General features: G+C 44.6%; 1 protein-coding gene across 4 annotated transcripts in view; it reads left to right on the top strand.

The window, feature by feature from the left end:
• Positions 1 to 549: 549 nt before the first annotated feature.
• The window catches only part of NID2 (nidogen 2), a 63,748-nt gene continuing 40,461 nt past the window's right edge, over positions 550 to 23,836 (top strand). For 2 of the 4 annotated variants that reach the window (XM_015143693.3, XM_015143692.3), the window contains exons 1-5: positions 550 to 1,523; positions 2,137 to 2,442; positions 9,346 to 9,578; positions 15,399 to 15,703; positions 15,785 to 16,144. In XM_015143693.3, coding sequence (XP_014999179.3) covers positions 1,296 to 1,523; positions 2,137 to 2,442; positions 9,346 to 9,578; positions 15,399 to 15,703; positions 15,785 to 16,144 — 1,432 coding nt within the window. In that variant the 5' untranslated portion in view covers positions 550 to 1,295. Of the gene's footprint in view, positions 1,524 to 2,136; positions 2,443 to 9,345; positions 9,579 to 15,398; positions 16,145 to 23,836 lie in introns of all 4 variants that reach the window. The other 2 variants (XM_015143691.3, XM_015143690.3) reach the window with 1 other exon arrangement.

Genomic DNA, 23,836 nt, shown 5'->3' with positions numbered 1-23,836 from the left:
ACAGTCTGATGTCTTCACAGTTTTTAGCGTTTGGTCCAGTGGGCCCATAGGAATAAACACCTACGAAGAGTAGTGTGTCTTTGGAAAGTCCTTTAAGGCATTTCCAAGGATTTGCTTTTTGGTTTCTTTCTTTCTTTCTTTTTAAATATTTTTGCTTTTAAGGACCCCATGGGGGGCCTGGGAGAGAAAACAGACTATCTGGGAAATTTCAAGCTCTTGATAATAAAAATGGTAATAAAATCTCCTCCGGCTCCTGAGGCTTCGCAGAGGGGATGTTTATGGTGGATGGGGTTCCCCTTCTCCTGCGCAGCTGGTTACGAGGTTGTGCGGTTTCCAGTCCTGCGGAGCAGCTCAGGTTACCGCCTCCGTGGCCACGGCGGGGGAGGGCAGCTCCGACGGCCGCAGCAATGGGCAAGAGATCAGGGTCTTCCCATCCCCGCGCCTCGCCCGTTTCTGCCTGGTGCCCAAACGGGATGCCTCATCCTACTCCCCAAACGGAGCGGATCACACACAGTCGCGTTTCATGGTCTTTCCTGCTGCGGTTTTCCCGGGGGCAGGTATTTCCAGCGGCCGGCCTTCGGCAAGGGGACAGAACTTAGGAGTCAGCCCTCTGACTTCGTACAAAGACTCGCTTCTCCTCAGGGCATATCTGGGTGGAGCGAAGCGGCCGAGGGGACCACGACAATGTCCCTTTGCTTCTCGGACCGATGACCGGGCCTCCAGGGCCAGGGGCACCCGGGACCCCAGGGCGGGGCGCAAAGTTCATACCGCAACCCCGCCACCCGCCCGCGCCCTGCCAGCCTGTTGGGGCCAGACCTCGCAGGCCAGCAGCCGCGCTCGCCCCCGCGGGGTCCCCTTTGCGCTGAGCTCATCTCCTGCAACGCCGCTGCCCCAGACCTTGCGGGCCATTTGGTCCCGGGGATGGGGCTCGTCGGGGCCGCGGGGCAGCCCGGATGAGAGGATGACCCGGGAGCTCCCTAGGGGAGGAGTGGAAGGAGCAGCTCCGGGCAATCCTGGCCAGGAGCTTTTACCCCGCCAGCCGCGCTGCTGCGGCTGCCGCTGCCTTAGAAAACTTAACGAGAACCAGATGTGGTGGCCACTGCCGAACTTTCTCAGAGCCGGTGATTGGTCCCCAGCCGAGGGCCTCAGCCAATTAGCGTGCTGGGTGGGCCTGGAGTCCCGCCCCGCCCAGTCGCCCGCGTAGATCCAGGTTCGAGGCTGGCGCGGCGCGGAGAGTGGGCTGGAGGCCGGGGCGGGACGCGCTGTGTAGCGGGGAAGCGCACGGCCGAGCGAGCATGGAGGGAGACCGGGTGGCCGGGCGGCCGGTGCTGTCGCCGTTACCAGTGCTGCTGCTGCTGCCGTTGCTGCTGTCGCGGGCCGCGGCGCTGCACCCAGACGAGCTCTTCCCATACGGGGAGTCGTGGGGAGACCAGCTTCTGCAGGAAGGCGACGACGAAAGCTCAGCCGTGGTGAAGCTGGCGAACCCCCTGCACTTCTACGAAGCCCGATTCAGCAATCTCTACGTAAGTTCAGCCCCCTCCTGGCACTTTTCCCGCAGCTTCTTCCCAGGGGTCGCTCTCACGGAAACCCTGCCTCCAGAGGGGAGGAAACATCCCCCACGCCCGGAGCCCCCCAGCACCCTTGCGGTGGGACCCGGCCAGAGCGATGCCGCTGCCTGCCCCGCTGCTGAAGGGGAACAAGAATGACCTGCAGGGGAGAGCAAGAATTGTTCGCAGCCACGTACGCGCCCCAGGCAGAAAAGGTGGCGTTGCTAAGGGCGGCCAGCGGGCTTTGCAGTTAGGACCGCGAGAAGGCTGTGCCCGTCTGCGGAGCTGGGGTGTTCCCTCCTCAGACCTGGAGGCTTCCTCTCCGGGGACATGGGGCTCCGGGGTTTTGAGAGGAGTGAGCAGATAGGTAAACGAGTTGTAGGGCGCCTGGACCTACTGCACCGCGGTTGGGGTAAGGGGAGCTGGGACAGTTGCAAAAGTTGCGCTTGTTTCTCTGAATCCAGACTCCCCCCAGCCGGTGGGGAAGGGGAGGCTTTTTGCCTAAGTCAGTTCCCTTCCCTCCCTGCGCGACAGGGTAGCGTCCTTGGGCTTGAGCGACCGTCACCTTTTTGTCCCTGTCCTCTCCCAGGTGGGCACCAATGGCATCATCTCCACTCAGGACTTCCCCAGGGAAACGCAGTATGTGGACTATGATTTCCCCACCGACTTCCCGGCCATCGCCCCTTTCCTGGCCGACATCGACACGAGCCACGGCAGGGGCCGAGTCCTGTACCGAGAGGACACCTCCCCGGCAGTGCTGGGCCTGGCCGCCCGCTATGTGCGCGCTGGCTTCCCGCGCTCTGCGCACTTTACCCCCACCCACGCCTTCCTGGCCACCTGGGAGCAGGTGGGCGCTTACGAGGAGGTCAAGCGCGGAGCGTTGCCCTCGGGAGAGGTAAGTGACCAGGAATATTTGACTGCTGAGGAAATTGAAGGATGGGCTTGAATTCTGGGGCTGCAACCCAGGGACTGGCTCGGAGTTGTTTCTGAGCCTACTCTTGCACTGAACCTGACGTTGGAGGTAGCAGGGCTGGAGTGGCTTGGAAGTGAGGAAAGATGCTGTCTCTAAGCATCTTCTGAGACCCTGGCAGGTGGTCACTCCATTGCGAAAAAAATTGCTTAGCGGATGTGAGAGCGGGAGTGCAGATGTGGGAGCCCCTTTGAACATAAGGCAATTTACTGTTTGGTTGCTTATTTTTAGAACCATCTCTAAGTATACAACAAGTATGTCTAATTATATGTTCATTGAAGGGAAAAAAATCAGAAAATACAGAGAATTTTTAAAAAGAAAACAACCACTCATTTTCCTACCACTGATAAACATTTTTCTGTGTACATTTTCAGAGTTTTTTCTTCTGTATATCTTTATTGCTGTCCATTAACAATGATGAGTTTACACTACACGTATTGTTTTATAACTTGCTTTTTTCACAGAATAGTGTATTGTGAATATGTTTCAATGTCAATAAATGTATTTGTACAACATCATTTATGATGATGCATACTACTGTATCCTGCTATTATCCTGTATAATACAGAAGATTTACCACAGTTTACTCAACCAGTGTTCCCAGGGGCCATTAAGGCTTTTTCTGATTTTTCATTGTTATAAATAATAGCATGAATTACTTTTTAAAAAGCTAAATCTTTGCACATGTTCTTAGTTGACATTCCAGGAAGTGCAATTGGTAAGTCAGAGAGGATGCACTTTTGGTAAAGTTCTTGATAACTTCTGCCTAATTGCCTTCCAGGTACCAGTTCACATGTTCCTTAGTTTATAGGAGTCTGCCCTCAATGTGCTTTACAGTCTCTAGCTGCGGAAAGTAAAAAATCCCAGGCTCCCGGTCTTTAGTCTTGTCATCAACATTTGAAGTCCTCCAAATGGATATGAGTGGGGCCAGGGCGGCTTGGTAAATGGTGAACTGCCTCATTCCTGAAGAAAGTAAGGGCTTGCTTCTATGAAATTAGACCTGAATCTAAAATGCCATACTCCAAGGGCTGAAACCATATGATTCATCTCAATTTTAACTTACGGAAATGTTTCTTCACTACAGAAGGATGGTACATGCCCACTGTAAGAGGTGAGGTTACGTGCCCATGTCACTGATCTCTATCTTGTAAGGATGCTGTGATATATATCTTTTGTATGAGGACTCCTTTTTTTTTTTTAATTTTTGAGGGTACATAGTAGGTGTATATATTTATGGGGTACATGGAATGTTTTGGTACAGGCATGCAATATGTAATAATCACATTTTGGAGAATGGGGTATCCATCCCCCCAAACATTTATCCTTTGTATTACACACAATCTAATTACACTCTTAGTTATTTAAAATGTACAATTAAGTTATTATTGACTATAATAACCTGTTATCACAGGTTATAGTCATCCTGTTGTGCTATCAAATGGTAGGTCTCATTCATTCTCTATTTTTTTTTTTTTTTTTTTTGGTGCCCGTTAACTGTCCCCACCTTCCGCTGACGCCTACTACCCTTCCCAGCCTCTGGTAACCATCTGCTTACTCTCTTTGTTGCATAAGGACTCTTTAAATGCAAGGTTTTTGGAATTAAAACTTTTGTCTGGTCCTTTTTTGGGGGTGGGGGAGGTTTAGGGTAGAAAAGATTTGTAAATTCCAACTCTCTTTTACTTTTCTAATTAAAATCCACTTGCAGACATTGCCATGTGCTAGTTGGCTTCAGAATGTTTCATGAAGAAAGGAGGATTCTGTTTGGATAGGGGATGTTCTTTCAGTTACGCGTGTTGAAGGTTTGTCTGGTATTTTAAAGAGCTCTGGAACTTGAGTTCTTGTTTTAATAGTTCTTTGGAGATAGATTTTGGCAAACAATGATGTAATTTGCTTGAAGGACTGAGTTCTACTTGGCCTTCTTAAATTTTGGCTTACTAACCTTATATTGCAAAGTTACTGGAAACTGGAAGATTCAAAGCAATGGCATCTTTGCCATTAAAAACAATCGCAGTTGGTGCCCGTTTTCTCCGTGGATATTCCTGTCAGGTGTGACCAGATGTTGCACCTGATATTGCAGGAATATCAAGGTGTAATTGTATCTGAAAAAAAATGTGAACAAATAGTGTTTGTCAACTCAGTAAATCTGAGATTTCTTAAACTGTCATAGGTAGTTCACAGAGCAAAAATGTTATGGTGTAGACCTTTGAAATACTTACCAATGGAAGACGTGGAGGACTAGTGTTTACTTTAGCTGTGCTTTTTTGGGGGAAAGAGGAGTGTTTTGTTTTTGTCATTTTAGGGATGGGTTTAGAGACAACTGAGTTGTATAGATCTCTGTGGTGTGGGGAATGTTTTGTTTATCTGGAATTTCAGTTGGGTTGAAAGGGATAAAAAGAATGGATATTGAGAATGAGGTAGCAAGAGAGATTGTTCTGAGCTAGAACATGACCTGGGAGAAGATTGAGAGAGCTGGGCCCAGAGAAGTGGATGAAGGAGTCACAGGCCATAACAGAAGACAGGTGAGTGGAAGGTTGCCTGCTATGGTTGAATATCTGTCCCCTCTGAAAACCGTGTTGAAACTTAATCCTCAATGTGGCAGTATTGAGAGGTAGAGCCTTTGAAAGGTGACTGGGTCATAAGGGCTTTGCCCTCATGAATGGATTAATTTATTCATTCATGGATTACTGGATTATCATGGAGTGGGACTGGTTGCTTTATAAGAAGAGGAATTGAGACCTGAGCTAGCATATTAGCACACTGAGCTTTGTCGCCATGTGATGCCCTAAGTGCCTGGCACTCTGCAGTCACCACTGACCAGAAGGCCCTCACCAGATGTGACCTCTCAACTTTGGACTTCTCAGCCTCCATAACTGTAAGAAATAAATTCCTTTTCTTTGTAGATTACCCAATTTCAAATATTTTGTTGTAAGCAACAGAACACAAATTAAGACATTGCCCAATGGAGGCCTCCACGTGGTTGGGGACTGAGACATGTTGACTTGGTTCAAAGGTTGATAGTCATTGATGGAGGTTGTTGGATTTCACAGAGAAAATGAGAGGTAAAAGCAGGACTTTTTGTAGCTTTTTGACTTCTGGAGACAAGGTTTAGAAGAGGGGAGGTCTACAGCCTATGCAAGAGAGTTCAGCCTGAGTCTGAGATATCACTGTGAAGATGAAGAGAATAGAGACATATATGGAAATTGGTTAATGCTGAACCATATATGGAAATTAGAAATGCTGACATTTTGCTGAAGAGTATCAGGAAGGAAATAGTATTAGGGATGTGATAGTACTCAGCATTTGTCTTTGAATTTTTGGCAGGATCTATAGGATTTAGTGCAGTAAAATAAATGAGAGACAGTCCTGCATGTGACAGTGTCCTACAGGCAGTGGGAGATGAAGAACTATGCTAAGGAATGGAGGTTAGTGTTCACAGCAAACACTGGAGGCCAGACCCAATGATCCTACAGCTCTAGAGGACATGTGTTCCTGAGGAAGATGACAAAGAGAACTTTGTGACCCCTATAATAGTCACTCTAATGCTTCATTTTCATTTTCATTTTGATAAGCCTCTATAGGCAAGCCCCTTGAAGAAAAGGATGTCACTATTCTGATTTTTGGCCAGATAGCTGCAGTTAATTAAATGAATTGCAAAATTTAGAAATTCTTAGAGGGGTGCGTGTTGTATGCATCAGCCTGACTCTGATGAGTGTCACTTCAACATTGATTGGGATGTCCTGTACCTGGGAGGAAGAGTCAGGCTCTGGTTTCTGCAGAGGGCTCTGGCTTTTCTCTCTTTCTGATAACAGGGCCTGCAGCCACTCACCCTGATCCTCTCTGTGCTGCTCCTCTCCCCATGGAGGCCCCTCTCTCCTCTCTGGGATCCTGGGGGAGCTGGGAACCAGTGACTCGTATGTCGGGTTTGGCAGCCCATCTGAGGGCTTCTCTTTGCAGACAGAGCCTGTGCGGCTCTTGCAGAGGCTTGTATCTAGGAATGCGAGGACCTTTCCTGTTTGGAAGCCAGTCAAGGAGTTTTTTGAGAGGGGGAGCCCTTCAAGACTTCATGAAGTGGGCTCTTTAGCAATTAGATGTAGAATTTTGTAGAACCAACTGAGAACTTTACAAGTGATCATTTAGTGTGTGGGTGGCTTTTAAACAGCCAAACTCCTTTGGCATGTACTTTGGGATCATAAATTCTACTTAAAAGAAAGTTACTTCCTTCCTCTGATATTTGCCTATTTTGGTGGAGACAAAGCAATTAAATACTTGCCACCCATAATGAGTGCTCATCTCAAGGATAGTATATAGAAGATGTTGAGTAAATTTTAATTGAAATGAATTTGTTGGCTGGTTGGCTGAATGAATGAATAAAATAAAGTGCTAAATGCCCACAGTGCACAGCAAAAAGCCAGACTCTCCTCTTCACAGCTCTGTTTACTTCTCTCGTCCCCTCTTCCCCATCCCCTTCAATTCTTCACAGTCTCTACAACCTCCTTATCTTACAGAATTTCTCTAAATTTAGAACAGGATTCTCTCCTGTTTCACATTTATTATGGGAGATCGGTGCCAGGAGCTTTGAAAACTTAGCTTTTTACAATGGGTTTTTTTTTTTCTCCTTTTTCGAGTACTTTTCTTTCCCTAGTAGATTTTTCTTTATTCTGACTAATGTACAACTCTGAAGTTATTGAGTCCACATTAGTTGATGATGTAGACTATCTTACGGATAGACATGAGGCAGAACAGCCTTTGTTTATATTTGGCAGTAGTTGTGGCTTCCTAGCACTGAGAAGCTCTAAAAACATTTCTTGCTTTTTGTTTCTGGAAAAGTCAAGCTTTGCTGATGAACAATGAACAACTGGAACAATAACAAATATACTAGGCACCCTGTTACTTTGTGAATTGAATGAATGAAAGAAGCAAAGCAAGATGTTGTTTTTTCTGGGTTAGAGAACTAAAAGAATGGCTGATTGTATTTTATTTGCTCTTGAAGAGTGTGTTACATCTATGTTTCTTTGTCCTATTAGCAAAACCTCAAAACCCTACCTTGAAATTAAACATTGAAAGGAAAAATTAACATTAGAAAAGAGCTAGCACAACTGTGGGAGTAGGCTTAGAACAAAGGGAAGAGCCCATTCCTTCCTTGCTGTTTCCTTCAGTGAAATGTGATGTTCTTCTCTGTGCCCGAGTTTGTCTGTCTAGCAGAATGGAGAGGTAATGATACTTACCAGTAAATAATATTTCTAAGAGTCACATTATTTATGAAGTAAGTTGTGTTTTAAAAATACCTTTCCAGTTCCTTACTAAATTGTAAAAGTAGTGTGATTTAGTGAGAGAGAGAGTTTCAGAGGCCTAAACATAACACCTTTTTAGAGAATCAAGCACTGTTAACAGATCTTTAGGAGGAGTGGTCGCTGAATGAAGGTAAAGGCAAAAATCTCATCTTGTTGAAAACATGAGGGTAGACGGAATGTTAAGGAGTGATCCTATAAGGACCTGGGTGTTGAATTGGCAGCGGATTCAGGCTCCTGGTCTCTCTCTGGTCTGTGTTGGCTCCTGCAGTGTTTATAACATTCACCGGCTGCCTCTGTGACACCTCCCAACCCCCATCCTGAGGTCCTGGACACACACACCCCCTTCTGTGGCCTCTACCACCTTCTCCAGTGACTCTCCTACAATTTCAACCATGACTGTTTCCCTGTCCTACACCATGAGACTCTCCTGGGCAAAGTCTGTCCTTTGCTCCTTCGCATCCTCAGCATCAGCATAATGTCTGGTGCTTAAGTAAACTTGGCTGTTTGAATTAGTGTACAAATGAATAAATTAATAGTGTTTACAAACATATAAACAACTAACCAAGCATAATGAGGTGAATGCTCACTGGAGATGCTCATAAAGGCGTTACAGAGGTTCAGAGAACAGAAATTATTCTATAATCACAAACACCTCTGAGTGGCAGCATTTGAAGGTTAGGAGGGTTTCTAGGTACAGGGAACCATGAGCAAAGTGTAGAAGCATCCAAGGACATGGTGCAAATGGGGACTATTAAATAGTCTGACAAAGATGCAGTGGAACTGAGCCTGGGAGGGACGTATGCAGCCAGGTTACAACTCACCTTGAATGACACGTTGAGGAGGTGTTAGGGTGTCCTAGGGTGCGGGCTGTAGAGCTGGCTGGCCCACCACCACATACTTGCCACCTGACCTGAGGAAGACCTGTTAGCCCCTGTGTCTTTTTCTCATCTATGAAATGAGGATAACCCTGATACTCGTATGAAAGTGTAGATGGAACAGGAGAGAAAGTGAGGCTGTGAGACAGTAAGGAGGCCTTTTGACCAACTAGGCCTAACACAGTGCCTGCCCATAGTGGGCATAAATGGATGAATGGATAAATGAATGAATGAATGAATGAATGAATGAATGACACCAATGAGAGATGCCGAGCGCCTAGGGTTATAAACTAGGGCAGTGACTGCAGGATGGACAAGTTAATTTTGCTGATTGCTCTTAGCGCTGAAAGAGGTTTGGGTGAGAGAAGTTTGAAAACTTAAAAGTGTATATATTTTTAACCTACGTTTTTACCTATGCATATTTCAAGTATTAATCTAAATTGACAAATGGTATTTGCAATAATAAATAATATCACTTATGAAATTATATTAGTAACTTGAGGAAATTTTAAAGAAGATGACATTTAAAAACAGTTTGGAGGAATCCTGAGAAAGGGGAAAATTCTTTGCACTTTATGGTGCTTTGCTTGCATTCTGTTTCTTTCTTCGTTTATTTGTTTTTTTACAGGACGTTTCTCTCTCTCTCTTTTTTTTTCTTACAGCTGAACACTTTCCAGGCAGTGTTGGCATCTGATGGGTCTGATAGCTACGCCCTCTTTCTTTATCCTGCCAACGGCCTGCAGTTCCTTGGAACCCGCCCCAAAGAGTCTTACAATGTCCAGCTTCAGCTTCCAGCTCGGGTGGGCTTCTGCCGAGGGGAGGCTGATGATCTGAAGTCAGAAGGACCGTATTTCAGCTTGACTAGCACTGAACAGTCTGTGAAAAATCTCTATCAGTAAGTAACATTGAGCTGAAGCCCTTTCCTATTTGAATAGAAGGACTTTTAGGAGGTACCTGAACACAAGTGACCATAAGACCATTAAATAATATCTTGGTGGCTTCTAAGCAAGGCATCAAGTCAAAACCGAGAAACTAGATTAAACCCTGGAAGGATCAAGTTCACCAAAACATAAAAGGTCCTTTATTTTTCCTGCACTATTGGGTATAGATACTGGAAACAGAACAGTATGTGTGTATATTTGTAGAGCCACTGAGGCTTGATATGAAAAACATTGCTCTTGGAACCACATAAAAATACCCAGTCATAAACCGCCCTGTTTGAGGTTTTCCAGATTAATCATTTCACAGGAGGAAACACTGTGATTTAGTCTTTTGGACAGATACTGTTAAACATTAAATTGAGTAATGTAATTTGCAAAAGAAATAACTAAGATTTATAGGTTTCCGGAAGTCTGAGGATGTCTCTCTGGCTTCATTACCTAAAGTGAATTGAACCCATTCCTTAGATTCATCAGTGTCTGCCCACAATGGGCATTTAACAAATAGATGGATGAATGAATGAATGATCCAGAGGGCTTACTTAGCTAGTGTCATAATAAGCTCTTCTGCATTTTGCCAGTACAGATAGTGCCAGTAGGATATTTATTGACTTCAGGTTTTTTGGGGGGGGGCGTATGAGGGGGATAGGGGTGCCCTTGCTTTTCTTCATTTCTTGAATACAGAAGCCAGACAGAATACATTGGTTACTTCCTGGCCTCCATTAACTGCTTCTCGGCTTCATTTAATCAGTTCTGGGTAGGTATAGAAACACCTTATACTTTTGCATGCCATCTGCTCTGCTCGGCTACCAGAAAGAGACCACTATAGCCAGATTTGGTTACTCAGAGCTGACATTTATTGAAAACTTACTATTTGCCAAGCATCGTGCTAAATACTTTCCAGATGTTATCTTAATTAAAACTCACAAGAATTGTAGGTTAGTACTACTATTTTCCCAATTTTACAGAGGAACTTAGGGAAGTTAAGTAAATTGCCTATGATCTCAAGGTTAAGTGATGAAGCCAAAATCCAAGCTCAAGTCTGGAGTGCTGAACTACTTATTTTCTCTTATGCTGAGTCCTTGTTTCCTTTCCCATCCTTATGACCCACATTGGGCATCTTTAGGGCTCCATCTAGGCTGCCACTTAGTCTGGATTCTGGAGCAAATTCAGTTCCTTACTTTTCCTCCTCTGGTTCCACCCTCCTCTTCTACTTGGGAGCTCATAGATTTATTATTCCTCAGGCATTATAGAGAGGTGACAATGGCCAAGCACATGGAATACAAAGATTTCTAAAACACTGGTCCTGCACACCAGCAGCTTGTACCCTATTAGGGTTGATAGACAAATAGATCAACAATTACAGAGCCCTGGGTAAGTGCTGGCATCTACACAGGAGACAAGAGACAGTGGGGCCAAAAGACCTGTGGGAAAAAGCAGTTGTGTTCCCTGAGCAGAGCCGTAAAGGTCTCTTGGAACTAACACTCACAATCATGTGTGACACACAAACACACAGACAGCATTTCCATCTAACCCCTTTCATGCCTTCCTTCATTTTTATCTTTGATACTTCCCAGAAATCTCTGAATTGCTTGGCGAAAGCAGAGTAAGATATGGGGCCAAATGACTCATATATTTTTCTTTAGTGTAATCCATGCTTAATACAAACAGTAAAGCACAAGCAATGCAGAATAATGTGAAATAAAAGAAAAAGTTACCCATAATCACTGCTTCAAGTGATAACGAGTATTAACGGTCCTTCTATAGCATTCAGGTATATACAAAACTTTTAAAACCAAAATGATTCTTTTGCTATGTAAGTGGTGTTCTCACATGAATATCTTCTCGTAGGGGTCTTTCAGTCAGATGTCTGTCTGTATTACCATTTTAAGGTTATAAAACATTGTGTCATATATGTATAAAGACAGCTTATTAATGAACATTTCACATATTTCTGATTTTTCTTGTTATAAATATCATTGCAGTAAACAGCATAGTAAACATTGCTCACATTCTCATTTCTCCCTAAAATAAATTCTTAAAAGTGGAATTGCTGAGAAAGGGTATATGATTTAGAAGTCGTACATTTCAGACTGTCAAAGTTACCGGTCTCTTTTCCTTTCTGATTTTGGATCTTGGAGTTATTCTTAGGAGGAACTTCTGTATATCAAAATTTTAGAAATGTCCTTCAATATAATCTTCTATTCTACTTTTCATTATTTAAATTTTCAAAAATATACAGAAAAGTGGAGAGAATAACTAAATGAACACCCAAATGCCCATCACCTAGATTTACACATTGTAAACATTTTGCCATATTCATTTCTTTGTTTGTTTAATTTTTTTTCTTTTCTTTTCTTTTTTTTTTTTTTTGAGAAGAGTTTCGCTCTTGTTACCCAGGCTGGAGTGCAGTGGCGTGATCTTGTGCTCACTGCAACCTCCGCCTCCTGGGTTCAAGCGATTCTTCTGACTCAGCCTCCCAGTAGCTGGGATTACAGGCGCCCACCACCACACCCGGTTAATTTTTGTATTTTTAGTAGAGACAGTATTTCATCATGTTGGCCAGGCTGGTCTCAAACTCCTGACCTCAGGTGATCCACCTGCCTCAGCCTCCCAAAGTGCAGGATTACAGGTGTGAGCCACCGCACCCGGCTTGTTTAAGTGTTTTAAAGTAAGTCACAAACATCATGCCAGTTCATTGCTACATGCCTTAGTATGCATCTCTCAAGGGTAAAGTTAGGCTGGGCAAGGTGGTTTTAATCCCAGCGCTTTGGGAGGCCAAGGTGGGAGGATTGCTTGAGCTCAGGCATTTAAGGCCAGCCTGGGCGGCATAGCGAGACCTAATCTCTACTAAAAATTAACAAAATTAGCTGGGTGTGGTTGTGTCCACCTGTAGACCCAGCTACTTGGGAGGCTGAAGTGGGAGGACCACTTGAGCCCAGGCGGTTGAGGCTACAGTGAGCCATGATCATACCACTATGCTCCAGCCTGGGTGACAGAGTGAGACCCTACCTCTAAATAAACAAGTAATTAAGAGTAAAGTTATTTTCCTAGTCAATTATTTTCTTCCTCGAATTTGTCTCACAACTGTGAGCTCAAAGGTCATAAATTATATAGTTCATAATGTTTGTCATACTCTTCCTCTACAAATTTAAATATGAATTCACACGTGTATATTTTGAAATCATACTTTTCTATATTCTGGAAGACAAGACAGTCGTTAATAAGTATTTATGATGTGTAGGGCCAGTGATAGGCATTTTATTTATTTACTTTTTTGAGATGGAGTCTTGTTCTGTCATCCAGGCTGGAGTGCAGTGGCATGACCTTGGCTCACTGCAACCTCTGCCTCCTGGGTTCAAGCTTTTCTGCAGCCTTAGCCTCCCAAGTAGCTGGGATTACAGGCGCACAACATCACACATGGCTAATTTTTTTGTATTTCTAGTAGAGATGGGGTTTCACCATGTTGGCCAGGCTGGTCTTGAACTCCTAACCTCAGGTGATCCACCCACTTTGACTTCCCAAAGTGCTAGGATTACAGGCGTGAACCACCACGCCTGGTCAGTGCTAGGCATTTTAATGTGGTTTTCTCACTTACTTCTCCTAACAACCCAGGAAGGAAGGCATTGTCATCCCATTTTGTAACCCAATTTTCCTTTCTAGAAATAAATTAAGAAATCTAGAAATAAATTAATAAATAAAACTCTTCCTATTACTAAGTTTCCAGATGACCTTGGGTTTTTAAAAGAAACTCAAATTGGTTACTTTTCCATTATGCATAGTGACAAAACCCAGGATAGTGATTTATATATAATTAGAAGGTTTTTTTAAATTTAGCTTTTATTGGCCATAATCTGTATTTTTCCACTTATTGAAGATTTTATAGTTTGTTTCTAACTTCAAGAGGAAATTTCATAGTTGCAACACCTCTAATGTGATAATAAACTCAATATCCTCAGCACTTCAGAATTTTCTCTTACTGTCTTTAGTTTTCCTTATTTGCTTACCAATAAACACCAACATTAATTCTTATGAACTTAACAAATATGTATAGCATATTGCACACAAAATCAGTTTTTCTTTCTATGCTTCTCTTTCCCTAAATTTATCACAACAGTGACCACAACATATACGTATACATACACACGTACACACACACATACACACAAGAGAAAGACATTTTCAAATTATACTGAAAAATATTGTTACTATAGAAATCCACATGAACGTGATGAATACCCACCCAAATGAAGAAAGATATTTTGTTCTTATACAATTCAGTGAATTTTTTATTATCTTATTAGCCGTTGACTCTCATTCCTCATTGACTGACTTTTGAGGTAATTCCATTGCTTGGGACAATTTGAGCCTAGTGTTTTGTATAAATATCAGAGGAGTATACAAACTGGCATTTTCAACATAGCCAGACCCTTGTTCACTCAAGTTTTCCCATATTTTCAGAACTCCTATGTAGTTGTTCTCTTTAGGGTATATCATTGACTAAAATAACTAAATATTGGGATATTTGGAAACTGAATGGAGTCCATGTTCTTTTCTCATGGAGGAAATGAGAGAGCTGTTTCCAGAAGCTTTAAAAGACCTCTAAGCTACTTTCTTATTTGCTCCTTAACTTTTTCCGTGCAAAAAAATTTTTTTTAGGTTTTGGCATTTGTATTTCTTTGAATTTTTTTACGTTGACTCACCGTTCTTTGTGGATTAGCGAATTGGTCAGTTCAAGTGAATAAACAATGAAATGTCTTTAATATTCTGTAGAGTAATGATAATTCAGATGCTTATTGACTGCAGTGTGTGGTATGGTTTTCTGTCATAATATAACGTAGATGTGTAGAGCGTGGGCTTTGGTGTTAACTGAATTCGGAGCCAGTTGTTTGTTACTTGACTTTCAGAAGATCAGTTAGCCTTTTAAAACCTATTTTCTCCTCTATAAAGTTGAACATGATCACCTGTAACTTGCAGACTGTATTGAAGAATGTGAAACACTTGGCACAGGGAAGGGGCATCACCAACTCTTGAAAGTATGTAGTAGTCATTCGAGTGTCAGTATTTGGTAGAGTTTTAAGCATACATTTAAAAAATGTGTTATAAGTTTCCAGACAAGTGGAGGAAGGATGAAACATTCCTACATTCCTTGTTTATTTTCAGATAGCCAGATTTTAGATAAACCATTTGGATTGTAGAGCAGATTGCTAATTTGATGGTCTGGCATTCTGTGGCGTACAGCTTTGAAACATAATGTTAAATAAAAGGTAGTTCACATCAAAAGTCCAGTATGATCCTTTTAGTTACCATGTAAGTCTGCTTTTATTTGGTTTTATATACCAGTGAAAACTGAACCTGATCTTAATAGCCTTTCAGGTTGTTTGGTTTTTGTTTTTTTGAGACAGGGTCTCACTCTGCCACACAGGCTGGGGTGCGGTGGTTGCAGCCAAAGCCCACTGTAACCTGGAACTGCTGGGCTCAAGTGCCCCTCCCACCTCAGCCTCCTGAGTAGCTGGAAGCACTGGCGTGTGGCACATACCTGGCTAATTTTTTTTAGAGAAGTGTTTTGTAGAGGCAGGGTCTCACTCTGTTGCCTAGACTGGTCTCAAACGCCTGGGCTTAAGTCATCCTCCTACTTTGGCCTTGCAAAGTGCTGGGATTATAAGTGTGAGCCACCATGCCCAGCTGTCTTTCAGTTGGTTGTTCACCTTCTAGGAAGGTGGGTGAATGGACACTTTTGTTACATTTGTTACAACGACTGTTTCCTTTTTATTTAGACTAAGCAACCTGGGGATCCCTGGAGTGTGGGCTTTCCATATCGGCAGCACTTCCCTGTTGGACAACGTCAGGCCAGCCGCAGTTGGAGGAGACCTTTCCACTGCCCGCTCTTCTGTTCCCCTGGGACGTTCCTTCAGCCATGCTACAGCCCTGGAAAGTGACTATAATGAGGACAATTTGGATTACTATGATGTGAATGAGGAGGAAGCTGAATACCTTCCGGGTGAACCAGAGGAGGCATTGAATGGCCACAGCAGCATTGATGTTTCCTTCCAGTCCAAAGTAGATACAAAGCCTTTAGAGGGTAGGATCTCCCCTCCAGATTCTGATCTGTCCTCCCCCTTGCATCCAACACCTACTTATTGGCCATTCTATCCTGAAACAGAATCTGCTACCTTGGACCCTCACACCAAAGAAGGAACATCTCTGGGAGAGGTAGAGGGCCCAGATTTAAAAGGCCAAGTTGAGTCCTGGGACGAGAGAGGCACCAGAAGCCCAGCTCCACCCGAGGTAGACAGAGATTCACTGGCTCCTTCCTGGGAAACTCCACCACCGTACCCTGAAAACAGAAGCATCCAGCCCTACCCAGATGGAGGGCCAGTGCCTTCAGAAATGGATGTTCCCCCAGCTCATCCCGAAGAAGAAATTGTTCTTCGAAATTACCCCGCTTCAGGTCACACTACACCCCTAAGTCGAGGGACGTATGAGGTGGGACTGGAAGACAACATAGGTTCCAACACTGAGGGTGAGTGCATTAGAAAACTGGGTGCTGAGGTTTCATCTTAACCTTGCTGGTTTTGCATAGAGTTGTGATTTTTCTCTTAAGTGGGTAGGTGAAAAGTTTAGCAAAAAGAAGATTGGATCTAATTTTTAATCCCTGTGTTTCAAGAGATAGAGTAAATTTCCTTTGCCAAATAAATCTTGGCAGGCAGATTCTGTTTGGAATCTCTTGATCATTAATAATGTTTTTTTAAAAATATGGGCCTCATGAAGTGAGTGGGGGAAAACTGGGTTTGTTATGCCAGCTACGCTCTCAAGTGTAAAGAACTATTTCAGTTTGAAAGTTCAGCAAAGGTAAAACATTTTGCGGCTTCATACACATTCCAGTGAGGGATGGGTTTGTGCTTTTTAAAGTGGTGAGTTGTGCTGGCTCAGATGAACAGGCCAGATTCATACTCTGTTGTGGGACAAGCCTAGCACTTCCCTTGGTTGGGGAGATATGCTTGTGATGTGTGGGAGAGGAGAGCCCGCAGGGAAAGAAAATGACTAAACACCTGTGTCTGTTGTCATTTCTGGTTCATGGCTGTGCAGCTGTGGCATGCACCTCCCTGGAGCCCTGTCCTCATTTCATGACTCACTGATCGGACTGAGAGGCGAGGAGGGAGATGCCGAGAGCAGGCGGTGGTTAATTATCATGGACACGGGGCCTATGTCAGTCTTCTAGTCCTCGTCGAGACTTGTCATGCCGGCTGTTTCTTCCCCATCAGGCATGGAAAGATGTGAATGGGAAACTGACCCAGATTCACTCCCATTTGTTCCAGGGACTGCTCATCTGACCTCCTGATAGGAAGAAAGAGGTCAGAGGTGACTGCTTTGTTCTGAATCTCCATGTTTTTCCACCTTTTCTGTTTCCTGTCACTGTTGTGGCTAAAACATGGCTGACCTAGCAGAGAGCGCCTTTTGGGTTCTGCTCTGGTATTATCTGCAGGATATTGCATGGAGAAGTACTAACTTCAGGAGGGAAGAAAATAGTTTCTGACTAATGTGGCGTTGTATAAGGATTCGAGGGAGTACATTGGTGTCAGCCTCGGGTTTGAATCCGGGCTACCAAGCTGGCTGGGTGATGAAGTAACTTATGTAACCCATAAGCCTCTGATTTCTCATGACTTTCTTGGGAGGATTCAGTGAGACAGGGTATGTGAAGTTCTTGGCTTCATGTCTGCACTCACTGGTTCTTAATAAATAGTGGCTGCTGTTACTAATTTTAGAAGATTTAAAACAGTGGGAATGGGGTGGAGGATGGGTAGAGAATGAAGAATGTGCGTATTAAAGAGTTTCGCGTTAATTTGTGCCTAAGGGGCCACATTTCCATGAAGTTGAAGATGTAAATTTTATTGGAAGTCTTTAGAACCTTCAGATCCTTCTGAGAATCTCCAGAATTTAAAGTATGAGTTTCCTGTAAGTACATTTTAAAGCCAAGTATCCAAGATTTTCACAAAGGGATTTGAGGTAAAGATGCATTCCTGAATGGCCTTCTCATTTGTGGGTTGTGATTTCCTTCCCCGGGAAGAGCGTGGGAATATTAAAAAGCAGATCTATGGAGTCATGTATTAAAGGGTTAAGAAGGGACTGCACACCCTGGTTCGGGCTCTGAGAGCTCGAGATCACTGGAGTAAAGGGCAGGAGGCTTCAGGAACCAGCCATAGAGTAGAACAGAGGCACAGCTATAACCGCTGTGGGGCATGAACTATGATATTTTATCACCTGCTGGATGCAGTCCACTATAGACATCTTGGTAATGGCAAAAAATGCCTGTGAAAAAGCTGGTTAATACACATTTGGGGGGAAGAAATCTAACTAGAAGTTGAAACTTAGACAAAAAAATCCAGTTTTTTTTTTTTTTTAAAGGAATTTAGGGGGATGTGTGAAGTATAGAAGCATGCAATTGTTAAATACTTTTGAGGGGATGCAGTGACCATTTTTTTCACATAAAACATTGGAGGCTCAGAGGTCTATCTGGTAAGTGTGGACTTCCTCTGGGAAGCTGTGGGGTGGCAGTGGCAGGGACATAGAACATTGCACGGTAGTAAGGACCCAGCCATGTGGCGTACATCTGGCTTTTTCTACTGATGGAATAGAAAGCACATCGTTTTGGTGCTGGGTGGACTTGACCTTGACTCCCAGCTCTGCTATGCGGTTTGGGGCAAGACATAGAGTCTGTTGGACCCTTGGCTCTCCTCAGCCCTAAAACAGAGTTAATGAAGACCTCGTCATGTACTTGCGAGAATTGAAACTGAGCCTGGGAAGCACCTGCCCAATACATTTTAGTTTCCCCTTGAAGCTTCAGGGTAGTCATCTTGCTAAACCAAGAAATCAAGATTTAGTTAAAGGCCCAGAAAATATCACTCCTTTTTACATTTTTTTTTTCCCTTAGGGACTCATTTTACAGACCTTTCTTTTTGTTCAGAAATTTAGATTTTTAGATCATGTCTACACCAGGCAGGAATGTCCCGGCCACACTCGAGCTCTGTCTTCCTAGGCCACAGAATAGGTGGATGTGCAAGCATGCTTTGTCTGAGGAGTCTTGTTTCCAGGGAGCTCTGGTAGTTTTGTTGTGAAGTCAAAAAGTTACCCAAGCACCTGCCATGTACCTGTCTCTGACTTGGTGCTAGTGGAAGTTTTGGCTGGCATTTGCTGAGTGCAGCCTGCTGCTCTAAAGTGGGAACTTGGCATTAGATTGCATTATTATGGTTAGTCCTCAGAATTGTCCTGTGGGGAGTTTGAGACCAGCCTGGACAACATAGGGAGATCTCGTCTCTATAAAAAATTTAAAAAATTAGCCAGGTGTGGTGGTGCTCACCTGTGGTCCTAGCTACTCAGGAGGCTGAAGTGGGAGGATCACTTGAGCCCAAGGGTTCCAGGCTACAGTGAGCCATGATCGTGCCACTGCATAGCCTGGGCAACAGAGAGAGATACTGTCTGAAAAAAAAATTGTCCTGTAAGATAGGCACTATCATCCTTCCCATTTTACAGAGATGGAAACTGAGCTTGGGAATACTTAGCGACTTTTCTAGCAAGGGCAAAGACTGCAACAAAGCCATGAAGAAATTAGAGAAAGCTGTAGGGTGACACAGAGTCAAAGGCACTGTCCAGGAGCGTCACTGCTGTTGGGGAAGTCATTGTGAGGAAGGAGGGGCTTGAGCCAGGCCTGGGGTCGGAGTATGAAAGGGAGAATTTGTGAGAACATGAACAGAGAAGTGACAAGAGCGGAGGTGCAGAGGTGGGAATGAGGAGGGAGGAAGGGAGTGAGAGAGACAGAGACAAAGGTTGATGAAGGCAGTGAGGTGAGAGAGTTGGCAGTGAGGGCTTCAGTTGCCTGGGACCATGGGACTGCCTGTGTTGTGAGTAGAAAGGAATGAGGTTTACCAATAGGGGTCTTAGTTATTCTTAAGCCTGCTGAGGTGGTGCTATATGCAGCTTAATTTAATCTCAGTCTGCATGATGAGTTAGGAGGAGGGACACCTGGCTTTCAGAAACCTCTTGTAGTCCCACTCCACTTTTGGCCTTGGGAAAGGCTACAGGAGCATGTTGCAAGCTCGACTTCCACCCTGAGAAGAATTCAAGCAGGTTCTGCTGCCAGTGCAACCCTCCAGGTGCCAAAGACCATCCGCTGGGTGCACCTCCAGGTTGCAGAGGGTCTGCGACCAGGAGTCCCCACCGCCCCCAATACCTGTGAAGACACCTGTATGAGGAGATTCCCTGGTAGGGCCCCTCTCCCTTCACCAGAAGTGAAGAGAGCCTGTTAGTGTCATGCCAGCAGTTGTAAAAGGCCACCCCCAGGGACCTGATCACTGTTTGCCAACAGCATCATTACATGCCACACACATACATCAAAATTAAACAAACATGAAAACTAGATGAAAAAGCTTTCCACTGTTTTTTCATTATAAAGTTGGATATGGTTTTCCTAACTAGTCTGTCATTCTGGGAGATGGAAAAACTTAGAAGAATTTGTCCTGCAGTGAAAATGCCCATTCTTTTTGTTTGAGGTAGCGGCAAAAATTGTTAATAGTCGCTCCAGCTGTCCTGAGGCAGCCCTGTGCACGAAGCCTCCCGTGTCCCTCTGTGTTGGCCCAGTGAACCCGGTCCACACCATGGAACCTCCCCTGTGGCTGGGCCAGGGCCCTCCGTGAAGAAGGGCAGGCTGGCCAAGGGCTGCAGACAAGTGCTTAAGTGTTTCTGGGAAAATGAAGATTGAAAGGTGGCTCAGAACAAGTGCAGAGGAGAATTTTGTTACAAACTCTCAGTTAGGACAAGTCTCAAGTCCTTTGGCAGGGCATTTCTTTCTTTCCTCTGATGTATCCCCACCCCATTTTTCTTTCTATTAAGGACATGAGAAAAGTTAAAAAAAAAAAAAAAAAAAAAAGCATTAAATGGAAAAAAAAAGTGAGATTTAAAAAGTCTTCACGTTAAGAATCCTTTAGCAACTATCAAACCTCAGTTAACAAATGCGTGACAAAATGAGCTCATTCAAACCTGGCCGGCCTCCACCTTCCCGCTGTGCCCTGAGGTGCCAGCAGACCTCTTTATGGTCTGACTCTCCATGGCAGGAGCTTCCTAGAAGAGTGTGGGTCCCAGAGGAGGCCATGGACTAGAAACTGTATTTCTCAAAGTGTGGGGTCTCATCTACCCTCCTCTCACTCAGCTGGGAACATAGTTAAAAACACTGATTTCCAAGCCCCTCCTCTACCTTCTGAACCAGAATCTGCATTTTTAAGTCAGCTCACTACTTCGACTCCTCCAGGCCTCTGCCCAAATGTCTCCTTCTCCCAAGGTCTTCCCTGATCATACTATTTAAAAGAGCCAAGTGCACCTGCCCTCTCTCACCCTCTTGTCCGACCCTGCCATATTCCTCTGCACTTCAGTGTTTCTGATGCCCCCTCAATCTGATGGGATTTAGAGCCAGAAGATTAATCTCTGTGGGCCTCAATTTTCTCATCGATAAAATGGAGATAATATCTTACTAGAATAGGAAGAAGTGCATGAAAATACACTCAAAGCCACGATAGGAAGGGACATACAAATGACCACCGAAAAGAAAAAGTGCCACTTTTCCTTGGATGTGTTCATTGCACATCTCATCTAGCTGGTATCCAGATCTTGATTCCCAGCCTTCAAGAAGTTCAGCCTCTTTGAGTTTCACTGCAATTCCCATAGAAATTTGAGCAGTCACGTCGGCTGGAGGTCTGGCTTTTCTTGCCCTGGATAAATAGCTGCACATGGGCTCAAGCACTGTTCTAGCTCCAGGTCTCCCCCTTCTTCAGGGAAGGGCTATCTGGCTGCTGTGCATCTGTTACCTTCACTAAAGAATCTTCACGTGGTATTCTTGTGGATGGATGCCCAAGTGGGCCGAGCTCTGCTTCTCAGATGGCCAGGAATGAGCACAAGAGCATTTCCTAACATTCTACCCACCCCAGGCGCTGCTAATTGCTCAGATTAAATTTGTTAACGACATTAATGAGCAACACCTAGCTCAGAAATCCAAGGCTTGTGAGTATCCCAAGCCTTCTATCAACATCAATTGGTGTGAGAATCACTTGTGGGGTGGCTAAAGTGTAGATTGCTAGGATGCACCCAGAGAGTGGAATTGGTAGGTCTAAGGTGGGCCCTCAGAATTTGCATTTTTAACAGAAACCTCAGGTGATCCTGATGCCATGGTCCCTGGAATCCACCGGGAGAAATGCAGCTCTCCATGTGAAGGACTGCATGGTGCTGTGCTGAGGGTGTAAGTTGTTATTCACCCCTTGGTGAATTTCCTTGATGCCTCATGCTGTTGTCAGAACTGAACCCCACAAACCTGCTCCTCCTCAGTCTCCCTATCTCAGTAACTGGCAGCCCCACCCTTTTGGTTTCCCATATCAGGACTATCATCCCACATCCAATCCACCAGCAAACCTTCTTGGTTCCACCTTCAGAACATCTAGTGCTTCCCATCTCACTCAGATGAAAGCCCAGACCCTTCCTGTGACCTCTGAGACCCTGCTTGAATGACCCAGGCCACCTCTCCTCTCACCATCCCTCCCACATGCCCACACACCCCTCCTGCCTGACACAGCACCCCGCCTCCCCTCATCTGTGGGGTTCACTCCCACACCTCCTGGCCTCTGCTCAGTCACCTTCTCCCGGGGTCTTCCCTGACCGTGCTATTTAAAAGAGCCATGTACACCTGCCCCCTCCCACCCTCTTGTCTTTCTCTGCTGTATTTCTTTGCACAGCTCTTACACATCCACCCCACTAAGTAATTCACCTGTTTATTGACTACTGCTGGGATGTGAATTTTTGTCTCTTTTGCTGCCTGCCATGTCCCCAGTTTCTAGACTAAGGCCAAGTCTATAGTGAATACTCAGTAAATATTTGTTGAATTAGTGAATGAATGAACAAAAATTGTGAGAAGCATTTACCTTTCACCTAACAAGCTGCCATTGTAAATGCTAAGTGTGCAAACCTGTGTGTGCACGTGGGCATGAAGGCAGGCGTGGCAGAGGGATTATAAATGGAGCCTTGCCTGCCCCCAGATTAGGGGCTGATCCGTCGTCTTTCCTTCCTGTGGCTGTTATGAAGCTGAAAGAGAGAGTGTGTGTTCTTGGCTCAGTAAGTATCATCCTAAAAACACAATATCCCACAAAAAACTGTTTAAAAAGACTCCCAGGTTAGCTTACCAGGAACTAGTTAACCCATTGTAATTACAGTTTAAGTCTCATAATAGCCTGTCATGGGAGCCTACTCATTGTTATAATTTCTTTTTCTATGATAGAAAAATGTAGTCCAGCTTCCAATCTATTTATAAACCTTTGCACAGTTGCACTTGTCGGTTGCTGGCTGCATCACACTGTCTCTTTTTACTTAGATAAAAGCTATGACTCCACCTAGTTTAACTCTCCATATCTATACTGTCTGTCCTCCATCTTCACTCTCCCTGTTTCATAATTCAGCCTTAGAATAAGAATTGGGTTGCAGAATAAGGCTTCACAGAATAACTGAAATAGGATACAATCCGTGCCTGTTGTTTCCTTAATTTGTGGGTGGAACAGAGTGTAGAGTTTGGATTGATTTCTATCTGAATTTTCTGAAAATGGTTGCACTTTTTTTTTTTTTTTTTTTGAGGCGGAGTCTCGCACTCTCGCCCAGGCTGGAGTGCAGTGAGTGGCGTGATCTTGGCTCCCTGCAAGCTCCGCCTCCCGGGTTCACGCCATTCTCCTGCCTCAGCCTCCTGCGTACAGGCGCCTGCCACCACGCCCGGCTAATTTTTTGTATTTTTAGTAGAGACGGGGTTTCACCGTGTTAGGCAGGATGGTCCTGATTTCAGCCCCCCTCGGCCTCCCAAAGTGCTGGGATTACAGGCGTGAGCCACCGCGCCCGACCAAATGGCTGCTCTTTAGACCTGTAGCAGATTGCCTTTTTACTTGGCGTTCAGAAGTGCATTAAGAAGAAATGCGACTTCTGGCAATGCAGGTGTGAGGAAAAGGTGTTCTACTTATTTTAGAGATGAGGAAGCTGAAAGACAGTTTGCAGTCTCCACAGAGCCCCTGAGGGAGGGCTGAGGTTGAGTCCCAGAGCTGGGCGCTTTCTGCAGTCCCCATTCCTTGCGCTCTGGGAGAAAGTCCTGATGGCCTTTAAGCCATGAGCACACTGGTGAGTGTGAGTGTGCGAGTCCCTC

The sequence above is a fragment of the Macaca mulatta genome, chromosome 7, assembly GCF_049350105.2.
Source record: "Macaca mulatta isolate MMU2019108-1 chromosome 7, T2T-MMU8v2.0, whole genome shotgun sequence".
NCBI classification, from domain to species: Eukaryota; Metazoa; Chordata; class Mammalia; order Primates; family Cercopithecidae; genus Macaca; species Macaca mulatta.
Note: the sequence above shows the minus strand (reverse complement) of the source record. Positions and strands in the feature narration are given on the sequence as shown.